At 36.8% G+C, this 12,315-nt stretch overlaps 1 protein-coding gene across 3 annotated transcripts in view; it reads left to right on the top strand.

Moving 5' to 3' along the window:
- The window catches only part of LOC307151326 (transcription initiation factor TFIID subunit 4), a gene marked incomplete at its 5' end in the record, with an annotated part of 37,298 nt that extends 25,571 nt beyond the window's left edge, over window positions 1-11,727 (top strand). For 2 of the 3 annotated variants that reach the window (XM_079859285.1, XM_079859287.1), the window contains one exon: window positions 9,874-11,727. In XM_079859285.1, coding sequence (XP_079715411.1) covers window positions 9,874-10,047 — 174 coding nt within the window. In that variant the 3' untranslated portion in view covers window positions 10,048-11,727. The remainder of the gene's footprint in view (window positions 1-9,873) is intronic. The other variant, XM_079859286.1, reaches the window with a different exon arrangement.
- Window positions 11,728-12,315: the final 588 nt, after the last annotated feature.

Genomic DNA, 12,315 nt, shown 5'->3' with positions numbered 1-12,315 from the left:
AGATCGGCCAGAGGGCAGAGACTGAATGGGGGGAGGGAGGGGGACGTGGGGGCAGACATGGAATACCAAAGGCAGATTGAAATGTGTAGCCAGTAATGAGCACTACCAAAGCATAGCTTTTTGCAGCAGCGGTCTAAAGTTTAAACATTACCAGTCATTGAGCTGAGAGTGTGGTTGTTCTGAATGTGTCTTTAAAGGGACCGTTCATTCAAAATATAACATCATCATAATTTACTCCGCTTCATGTTGTTCTAAACCTGTATGACTTTCTATTCTGCAACAAAGACAAACTGCATATAGGGATGCACAATAGATCAGTCATTTATATATATACAAAATTCTTATTTTCAATTTTGACCTTGTAATTCTTGATCCTAAATTGTTGTTTCTGGAAGTAATGACAGATCTCTCTCTGTTCTCTAATTATGACAGATTTCTCAAAGTATGCCAGACTTCTCCAATCATTTAGTCAGCTTAAACTCATCCCTTTTTAAAAAAAAAAATCAACTGCAAGCTTGCTTTCAGATCTGCCTCCATTTAATCAGCAACTAAAGGATAGAACCAATTCCCATCGTACTTTATTTGTTGATTTGTTTTGTTCAGATGTATGTCACAATACATAAGAAAAGACTTACTGCTATTTACATTTCATTGCGACTTTAATCTTTAGAAAATTTTAAAATCAATATAAATTTTTCCTGAATTCACAATTGATTTGTTTTATTTTTTGTTTTCTAATTGTATTTAGACAAAATAGTAATAGAATTTTAATATCAGTGCATCCCTGATTGCATAGTGTCCAGAGCTCGTTTTCTATAATGGGCACTGACACTGTTAAACTTCCCACAAACTGTCTGTATGACTTGTGCACCATATTTCAAGCCGTCGTAAGCCATAGAATAGTTTCCAGTAGGCTCCCATTTTCTGTCCCCTACATGCCTTAACCTTGTGCTTTATCTCTGTGGTTTGTTACCGTTGTATAAAGTAGGATCATTAATATAAAATTCACACAGATTCTCTTGTTTCCTGTGGCAGATTTTGCCGGTTGATTGGAGCGCCAGTGTTTTTTTTTTTTTTTATGCACGGTGATGTGATGAGTCTTGTGTGCGCTATCTGTGGGTTATCTGCATGTGTTTTGACATGATAAGAAGGAGCATGAAGAGTCTGTTATCAGTTTGTAGGGGTTGCGCGGAATAACATAATGCCAAAAATTGCCTCTTTCTGACCCCAGGCTATCATTGCAAGAAGTGGAAGGTCTTTGTTAGTGGTAAGGGCTTTGTAAGAGTGATGTGTTCTGTTTTTCTTAATTTTGTATTGATCAGTTCCTGCTTTGACAAGCATTTTTTCATCCAATATATTAAGGGAGGTTAAATTGGGTTTATTTGATCGACCCAGAAAAGTCCTAGTGTCAGACTGAAAAGGATTTTAAATTGGAGGGCTAGTTACCGAAAATTAAACGAAAGTCAGAAATTTTTTTTTTTTTTTTTTTTTCTGGCAGCCAGATTTTGCAGTTATGTTGTTGCAAGTATTTTTGTGGTTTTATTACCCTAATTTATGCGTGAAATATTTATTTGTAGATCTGGGCATTACTGCTATATGATTCATTTCGGTAAATAAACAATGCTAATCTTTTTACGTTAATCACTTATCATTTTTGACCCACAACACACATAGTAAAAATCTTGCTTAAAGACACAAGCAATGTGTAACACTTAATGGACTTACTGTTGTCTGTACAGGGTGTTGACAAAATATTTAGCTATGATCATATGAAGAGCAGGGCCTCCAGAATATTTTCAGTCCTTCTTGGAATACTGTTATAAAAGTCTTGATGTGTGAGGAGTGGAATATTGCATCATTCTCCAGGAGAAAAGTGCCTTGAAGGATGAAGGAGATGGAATTTTCTATTCCTACTGTGTGTTTGAGAACTTCACATGATGGTTCGGGTTTGATGATGCTCAGATTGAGAACTTTGTGAGACCACAAATGCATTTGACCTTATCTTGGCTTAAAACGTATCATCAAACCATATACCTTTCTGGATGTAGGAGAAAAGAAGAAATGGCTCTTCAGAACATTACATTTTTTCCGTTGCTCTGGGGTTTGTGTGGTGTTCTTGCTCCAATTTAAGCATCATTTGTTGCCATTTTGCAATTACCGAATGGCAGCCCAACTGTATGTTTCAGCTTTCATGACCAGTTCATGTTCAGCGTGTCTCAGAGTACTTTTACTACTTACTGTTCTTTGTTGCTTGGATTGTGATCATCTTGTTTGTGTAGTCACTCTTAGCGTTGCACCCTTTTGTCTTTTTTACCTGTTATGGCTAATAAAGTTTTTGTGGGCTATTTGGTAAAATGAATAAGGTGCTCTAAATTCAGTTCCAGCAATAACAGCACAATAGACCCCAAAGAGGAACGTTTCCAGCCATCAACTCTTTTAGAATGCAAGTGCATGCTTTTCGCTAGCTTATAATGATGCCCCTCTATTTTGCCCACATCAATGAAAAAGCATTCGGCTCCGTCAACAAAGTCAAGCCTTTGGCGCTTTTAAGATGCCCATCTCAGAAATTAATTACCTCCCTTGTTAATCTTTGCTAATTAAAATTGTAAGTTTATTGGTTCATGATAGCCATGGAAGGACAACTTGGTGAGTGTTCCCTCCAACTGCAAGAGTTTTGTGAAAGTTGGCTTTAGTTACACAAATCAGAACAGTGGGAGACTCTTTTGGATTTATTGGCCTGAAATAGCTGTTGAGACTAGAGTTTTTACCCTCTTTTTTTTTTCAAGAATTTTACTTTTGTACCCACATATGGTGACATCCATTTGTTCCTTTTTATTTTGTGAAAGAAAACAGTTGGTCCAAGATTAGCTGCAGAGGTTGCCTACATGTAGACTAATCCATTAGTGTGGATAGGTTATTGGCTTCCTTTCTGCTGCTCAAATGGAAACCCATTAACGGAGGTAATGTGTGCCTCTGGCGAAGCCCACGGCACAGAGGCAGTGGAGGGTGTATGTCTCATGGAGCAAACACACACTGGTGTTTAGAAGACTAACAGTCTCCTGAACCGATGAGCCAAATATTTCTTTTACTGTCACTTTCTTTCTCGTTTTTTTTTTTTTTTGCGTAAATTTTTTATGCTTGTCCTCCTTAACTCTTTTCTCTGTCTTTCTCTATATATCTCATACTTTCAACTGTTTTCATTTTCTCTCTTTCGCTCTTTTGCTTTCTCCTGACACTCTCTGGCTGACACTGGCTTGGGTACGGAGTCACATTGATCTGTGAAAAATCCTTCAGGCAATCATGAAATATTAAATTCAAGTCGTACTCTACACATTTCTCTCCTTTCTCTCTTTCGTTCCCTCTCTCTCTTTATCGCTTTCCTTCCCGATTCGCCATGTCCTTCCTTGCGTTTAGTTTATTCGCACTGCATTTCATCAGTTGGAACAAGTTACAACCTTTCACAAGTCACACAGACTGATCTCTATCTGTGTTTTAAGCGGTTTGTATCTAAATCTTAAATGTAAACACCTTTCTGGAGTTATTAACCAGAACAGTCAGTCGCAAAGCACTCTTATTAAAGGATTCAAGAGCATTTATTTGTTGATGCTATAAAAAATAAAAACAAAATGGTTGTCAAATTTATGTAAATCATGTGTGACATTTTTTTATTACAATATTTTAGATTGACCAAGGGCGTATGTTTCCTCAGTTGGTATACACATTGTGGTTGTAAATGTTTATACCAGTTGAGGAAATGTTGATTTTGTCGATTTATATATATTTGTTCCGCAATTGTTATGTACATTGTGGTTATTAATTTCTTCATATTTATATTAGTATTGTTGCATTTAAGAGGAGAAAGAGTGCAGATCTATTTCCAGTGTATTTGTCGACGGCTTAAAGAGTAAATCTAAATGGTTATATACATTCTTAGATTTCCTGCCCTTAATTTTTTTTCTTTCTTCCCCCACTGCCAGAGATCTCTGGTTGGTTGTGTAAATAATCTGTTTCATATTACCGCAATGACCCTCTGTGTATGTAGAAGCCAGAGGGGTATTGGCACCATCTTGGCTTACCCTCCTGATTCCCTCAAGCTGTTCAGCTACCATTACAGCTCATGCTATTACTCTTTATACATTGTGTTTATTCTGGATTGAAACACAGTAGGCGTGCATTTCGCCATTCGGAATGTAACCGCAACAATGTTTGTTAAATCAGCTTATTTTGAAAGTTGAGACACAAAATCGGTAGTAGTGGAGACATTTACCATCCAGTCCACTGTAATGGAACATTTTTTGTACTCCAAACTAAAGAGTGTTTTAAAGACCATCATGCCACAATCTTTGTTGAGCTACTTCGTGTGTTTTGTATAGCATCGCCCTCGAGCTTAATGTGTACCTTGTAGCCATGTAAGCTGTTGACAAGTGCTCTTTTTTTATACAGGCAACACAATGTGGGAGAGCTGTTTGAATTGCAGGCAGATGTAGGCAGAATGTTCGTTCTCCCGCAAGTGCTGCCTGAAGCATCCCGGTTCTTTGTGCTGAGAGAGTGAAACAGGGCGAGAAAGGGATACGCTGTTTCTAAAATGTGTGCAGAATAGTTGTGAATTTGCATCGTGGATATTTACCACACAAATTTGAGAGACGTACGTTGTCAGAGTGTCAAAATAGACACTTAAATTATGCTTAATCCTGAAAAAACAGATAGGGAGAGGTCTGGAGATGTCAACTCCTACAGCCCGGATGAATCACAGTATGTGGCATCTTCTGACATTCATATCTGATCCAAGTGTTTGGCATACATGCTGCACTTTTGGTTTACTGAAAAGACTTTCCCTTTTGGTGGTTATTAGCAATGATTATGGCAGATTTGAGAGCTTTGTATATTGAAAAATGCTAGTAATAGATATCTAGTCCATTGACTAGAACCTGTACCATATCTAGAGACACTAGACTTGGGGTGGGTTCTTTTAATCGATAATGTGATCAGCTACCACTAAGAACACCCTAGAAACAACATAGCAACCACCCAGAATACCCCAGCAACCACATAACATGGTACAAACAAAAACTCAAAACAGGTAGCTTGTTATGTGGTTCTAGGGTTTTACCAACTGCATAGCAACATGCTTTAAAAAAACTAGGATGTTATGTGGTTGTTAGGGTGTTTCTAGGGTTTAACCAACAGCATAGCAACATGCTAAAAAATATCTAGAAAAAATAGCATGTTATGTGGTTGTTAGTGTTTCTAGGGTTATTTGGGTAGGCTTTAACAACACATAGCAACATGCTAATAAAAACATCTAGAAAAACTAGCATGTTATGTGGTTGCTAGAGTGTTTCTAGGGTTAAATGGGTGTGTTTTTTAGCAACCACATTGCAACATGCTAAAATAACCCCTTAACAACTGTATAGCAACATGCTAAAACCACTCAAAACACTATTGAAAGGCAGTAGCAACCACCCAGAATACAAGTTTTCTTTAGAGGATCTAGTTTTAACGATTTCATTAGTGGCTCTCAATTAAATTTTTAGTAAAGGATGAAGGAGAAAAAAAACATCTGTTTGATTTAAGGATTTTAATTTGATGGTGTGTTGGATTCAGGGTAGATTTAAGGGTTTAGTATCTTCACCAGTTGGACTTTGTTGTGTCTGTACTTAATTGTGTGGTGAGGTAATGATGGAGCACCACAAAACCTTACATGCTCTTGTTATGGTTGAGGCCGCAGGCCTGGATTTTATCCCAGCTCTGCCCCTCAGCTCCTCAACTTCACTGGAGGCACAGGAACTGCAGCTTTGCCACTATTTCACTAATTAGAAAATCCCCTTCCCCACAGCAAGACTTTTTAATTATGTGTAGTGTCAACTACTTTACAGATTTAATCCATGGATAATACACACCGAACCACAACTAGGATTGTGTCATAAATGGGCTGGAAAAGTGACCATGGTCTTAGCAGCTTTCGTAGAACCATCTTACACTCTTAAAAATATAGGTTCCGAAAGGGGGTTTTGCCATGCAAACTTTTTGGTTCTCCAAAGAACCTTTTTGTGAACAGGTCTTAAAAGAAAAAAAATTTTCTTAGTGTGAGGAACATCTTGATAATCTAAAGAACCTTTTTCCACTATAAAGAGCCTTTTTTGCAATGGATGTTAAAGGTTCTTCATAGATTCATCAATGCCAATAAAGAATCTTTATTTTTTAGGCTTTATTTTTAACTCTGCATCTTTGAGGAAGATGTTGCGGTTTAAGCGGCCTGTTTTGAGGCCCAACCGTGTCCCTCATAGTTTTGTAATTGCACAAGGTTAGATGGTCCTGGATCAAAGTAAAAGACTGCCATCAAAAAGCCGGATAGTATAGGGTTAAAGTGAAGTGGAGCAGGGTTGTGTAGCCCCGGGGCGGCAGTTCTGCAGAGACTGGGCTGTGTTCGTGCAGAGGCAAGGCGAGTCATTTCCCCAAACGCTGGAGACACACAGAACCCTCAGGCACTCTCTAACCTTTAGAGGCCAGAAGTGCTCACAGTCGTTTGGAGGAATAAGGTGGAGTAATAAGGTTTTTTCTCTCCATTTTGTCTGGAGAGGGTTTTTTCTGTGGTGGTTTGGTCACTTTGAGTTGAAGGGCTTCTCAATTCTACGGTAGCTTCGGAGCAGAGCTGTTTCTTGCACGACTTGTACATGTTTTGAAGATTTTAAGACCTTTACATCTGGTTGAAGGATACGTTTCATGCCTTTCTGCTCAATTCATGGCTTTCAGAGACCTACAAGTGTAAGCTGCCTCATCTCTTCAGGGTTTGGAGTCAGTTCCTCTGGAGGTGTTTGCTGTCCTACACACAGTGAGCACGCACAAACACAACTCAAGGGTTTACAACACACTTTAACCCTAATGACACTCTCAAAGATAGCTTGTGCACCCTACACATTCCACTCCACAGCTAATGTGGTTTAAAAAATACATTTCTCTCAGTGCCTGGGGCATGTTAATGCTCACATCTGTAATATATTCATCCATATCTTTACACATTTATGCAGGCTTAACAAGCTCCATCTCTAACGCACCACTAGGATAGTGGCAAAATGCCCTGAGCGTGTTCACCCACACATGCTAACTGTGAAACGCAGTCTTCCTGTACTGCAGTATCGAGTTGAGCAAGTAAAACTGTATCTTACTAAAGGCTAGAGTTTAGGTGATTACATATTAGATTTTTATTTAAAAAAAAAATATTTTTTTTCTGAGATTTCTTTTTTTGCTTTCTGTAAATAATTTATTATGGGTCAACGATAAAAATGTAGAAATGAAATGAACTCTTTGTATTCATTATGGTTTTGAAAAACTTTTATACAATTTTCACAAAACTTTCAATTCAATGACAAAAATGTCACGTGTAACCGCCATGTAAAGTAATAACATTTTCCTGACAACATGCATCATGTCTACAGATCCTAATTATTTTTTAAAATATTTGTTTATTTTTCACTTTTTAATATTCAGGTTTTTTTATATTTCTATTAAGCTTTGATTTATTTTTGTATTGTTTAGTTAGTTGCCTAGGTAAAGTGTTCCATGTAATATTTACATTTTATTTTATTTCAGCTTTATTTCAATTAACAAACCATTTTAATAATTTATCAACAATAGCATTATTTAGGTGTACCACATGCCGCCACCTGCAAAATGTATGTCATTTAATATTTAAGATATTAATGTTGTAATGAAAAAAAAAAAATAATTTAGCCAAACTATAGCTTTTCCTTTCAAGAATTTAATTGTTTTAATAAGACTTTTTCTTTATATAATATCAAGACATGTTTTACTTTTATGCACGCTTTAAAAAATAAGAAATTAATCTTAATTCAAAAATAGCATTCAAGTCGTTGCATGTAAGAATCAAATGTTTGAATAAATAAGATGTCGTTGACCTGTTAATTTGAAATCAAGTACAGTGGGTCTGTGTTGAAGATCAAGTGTTTGCTGACTTGCATGACATTTTTAAATTACGTTTCTCCACACACACATACGGCATCCAATGCTCGGCATTGATTTCATGTTTATTTAAGTGTGTGCGATGTGTAACCCAGTGGCTTACTATCACTTGATCGTGTCCTTAACTTCCTGGAACAGTCTATTCTAGGTGTGGTTAATCACTGAAAATTTTGGCAGTAATCTCTGATTTTAGTTTTGCGTTTCATTCTTTCTTTAAAGTGCTCATAACAATTAAACATTAAACGGCGTACAAGACCACGCACCGACCTGCCAGCGTAAACATGTCGTGTCCTTTGCCAGCCCTGGGTGTGTGTGAGAGTTGGAATCATTCAGGGTGTGTAGCATGTATGAGGGTGATATAGATCCCACAAAGCTGCATGTTATTTCTGTAGGGTGTGGTGTGTGTTTTGTGCCCAGAGGCCATCTTACACCTTCTCACGTACACTTAGTATTCAGTGAAGGCTGGAGACCCTAACCTCATTCTAGCCGAGTGATGTCAAGCTATTGACCCCCTGTACGGCTGATGAATACGATACACGTGCGATCTTCCTCACTCCTCCAGGAAATTGGTTGTGAGGTCTTTCCCCTCAAGGTGGACTACGTAAATAATCTTAATGTTGAGAAAGCTGGTTGTTAGCCCTGTTTCATCGTCTTGACTAGTAATATATAAGCATAGATTTTATTTGAATGATCTTTGTTTTTCGTACGAGTGTGGCTGTGATCTCACTCTTTCCCACTCACATTTGTTTGAGTCAAATCTAAAGAGGAACTGCTTTGAGATACTGTAGTTGAGATCAAAAGTCTGCTGCCCGGGGCATGAGGTGTGGTTCTCTAGCCTCGAGCTGAGAACAGATGATCACATGTTGTGCAGGTGTGCTGACAAACACACAAAAGCACAAAACCAAAGGATCTTTGATGACTGCAAGGTCTTTACTGCAAAAATGCTTGAAAAAAAAAATGAAAAAGAATTCAAATCAAGGCCAGACTGGTTCGGCTCAGATTTAGGTAGCACAAAGACTTCAGTTCAATTTTGCATTTTATTTGATTGAATTATTTTGGACTGTTTTAAATAAACCCAAACCTTTTGGCCTACTTTTTTTGTCTTGTTACCATTTTAAATTTAACACAAAACAATCTGACCTAATCGAATCTTTGAGAATAAAAAATATTTATTTCATTTTATTTCCTTTTACTCTTAAGTTAGACATAACTATCAGACCCAATTGAATCTTTGAGAATATTTTTACTATTTTAAATTAAATACAAAGCAATCTAACTTAAAGTAGATTTTTATATAATTTTATTTCTTTTTTATTATTTTAAGTTAAACATGAACACAAAATAATGTGACCTAATATTTGAGAATAATGAAAATGTTTTGTTTTTTTACTATTTTAAATGTAACAAAACAATCTTTCAGTCCAATATTTGAGAATAAATTATAAATATTTAATTCATTTTTTTTTTTTATGGTTTCAAATTAAAAGCACAATAATCCGACCTAATCCAACCTTTGAGAATTCAAATTTGTTTTAAAATTTGTATTATTATTATTATTATTATTATTATTATTATTATTATATTTAAAAAAATAATGTTATGCTATAAGTCATGAGAGGGTAATAGCAGAGCAGAGATTTTATACAGTAAAATGTTGGCAACAGCAAAGACAGACATGTAATAAATGGTAACATTTATTAAAATTAACCACTTGTTTTTTGTTTTTTTAATTAAGTATTTTTGTCTAACTGTGGGCTGTTTATGGTTAAATAAAACAAAAATGTAACAGCCTACTTAACGTAGAAACCATTTATTGTCACCAATCACAGCCGTGGCAAACATTTATCAACCCATGACAATGACCTAATGAATTCTTTCATTATTCCCATTCAGCTTCCTGCGGGCTCCTCTGGAGCAGCGACCGGTTCTACCTCATCCTCCACGTCTTCAGTCCGGCAGACCCGTCAGCGCATCACCCGGGTCAACCTCAGGGACTTGATCTTCTGCATGGAGCAGGAGCGAACCACAGCCAGGTCCATGCTGCTCTACAAGGCCCTTCTGAAGTAGCACTGTTCCAGTGAGATGGATGAGATCATCCACCCTAATGGTACTCCACCTGCTTGACTCTCAGTAATACGTTCAAGTCTTCCTCTCCTTCTCCACATTCATCTCCGGTTTGTGCCTTCAGACTCACCTGTGGCATGAACTCTTTGATCAGTACGAGCGTGTTGCCGTGAAACTTCTAAACGTGGCCGTTCTGGAGATGAGAAGGTTCTGGAAAAGCACGTAAGCCGGCGGCTGTGGACACCATGTGATTATCCCCTTTGGGTGACCCTTTTATGGTTTTATTTCCCCTTTGTTTTGGATTAATGAGCCATCATTTTGAGCAATGTTGATCTTTTTATTCATTAACTTGAACTCAGACTGGTTTTACGTTTCAGGATAGAGATTGAGATTTGTTTTATATAAATAGCGGCTGGACTTGTTTTTAACCGAAAGCCTCGTTTGCAATAGAGACACTGGAAACGTGAATGCAAATTTTTAGAGGTCTAACGAGTCGGGAGTATTTTTAGTAACTTATAAGTAGCTCATCTTTAAGTCTCTGAGGAAACGTGTGGATGTTTTGGGGGGATTTTTTTGTTACAGATTTATGCAAAATGAAGAAACTCTGTGTTGTAAAACACTGACTGTCTTTCATCCTATTGGATGGTCTTTTGAAATTCAGTGACAGTTTTGTCTCGCACACTCAGTGTGGAGTTAAATGTGTGTACGGTTTCACTAGTGTCTGTGTTAAGTATACTGTGAAATGGTGCCTTACGTGGCCCTCCTAGGGCACCATTGTTTTTTAATCAAATTCACGGCATGGAATTATCTAATATGCTAATACTAATATGCATCGCTTCAACAACGATTCTAGAGCAGGATCTCTCGTAACTTATTTGTGGAGAAATGGCAGGTTGTACGTATTGTTAATTTGACCATTTTTTTAAATGCGTTCAAAATAGGGTGGTTTTCACAGACTGCAGTAATGATTTTAAAATACTAATGTTGCATTTTGGATCCTGTACTTTTGTGTATGAAATTAAATTTCACAATAAATTTAGTATCTGTCATCGGGCATTATTTTATGTCTCAAATAGCGAATATTTGTAAACTGCCCTTTTATGACATGCAGTAGGAGAGGAAATGACATTGTTTGACATGTACCTTTTGGCGTTGTACAGATGTATGTTGGGAGACGGTCAACGTTCATGTCACGTGCAATGATTCCTTTGAGATCTGAAGCAAAATCTTTTTCCATCACTCAGATTGGTTTTAATTTGTATTGTTTGTGCTGACGTTTGGACAAACAGTATTGTTGATCAAGGGATTGTCTTTTGTCTAAAAAAACATATCTATTAGAATTTCTATTTTTGCTAAATTTAACAATTTTTGAATGTTTGGTTGGTTTGGAAAAAAGTGCTCATCTCTATTAAATTTGTACTTTTGTAAAAGAATAAAGTTCCTAATTATACTTCTGGCATGACTTTCTTTGATGTTTGTTTTACATGAATGAATGTCAAAGTCAACTTGAATACACTTTCATATTGTGCAAAATTTACAAAAAACAGTCTTGATAATCTTACATCACAATGAATCAACTTTATTTGGTTGGCCACACGGGCTATTGGTTAACGTTAACATTAGGATGTAAGGACATAATTACCAGCAAGTAAAGGATCAAATAAATATGGTCTGATTCCTGAGACAATTTTTGGTGTCTTTAACTCCTATGTACTAACATTTAAATAAAAAAATTGCTACAATGCACTTATTGTGTAAATACATGTTCTACATTGTACTTGTATTATGACATACCAGAATGAAATTATATCTGTAATTACACTGTTGACGCTCCCCTAAACCCAGTGTTTCCCAACCCTGTTCTCGGATACATTTTGGATATGGGTCGCATCTGACTCGTCCATTTCAGGTGTTGGAGTCTCTACTAATGAGCTGATGAGTTGAATCAGGTGTGTTTGATTAGAAAGAGTTTGCAAAAGTTTACTGATATGAACAGGGTTGGGAAACCTAATCATACCACAACCTGTCCTTCACCTTACCTCTATCCCACCTCAATAGCAGCAAAAGTGTTTTGCAATACAACATGAACACAAAAAGTACAAAAATATATTCTTTTTAGCCAAGTACACAGTAGTTAAAGACATCTGATATAAACTGAGAGCCAATTGTTTTGTTTTTTCTTTTCACCATTGACTGCAAACTCATTCAGGTGAGGCTCTATACCTTTCATGATTCAGTAAATTTCTGATTAAAAACATGAAGTCCCGCCCT

The sequence above is a fragment of the Squalius cephalus genome, assembly GCF_949319135.1.
Source record: "Squalius cephalus genome assembly, chromosome: 23".
Taxonomy (NCBI): domain Eukaryota; kingdom Metazoa; phylum Chordata; class Actinopteri; order Cypriniformes; family Leuciscidae; genus Squalius; species Squalius cephalus.
The sequence above is the reverse complement of the archived record's forward strand: the minus strand, read 5'-3'. Positions and strand labels throughout refer to the sequence as shown.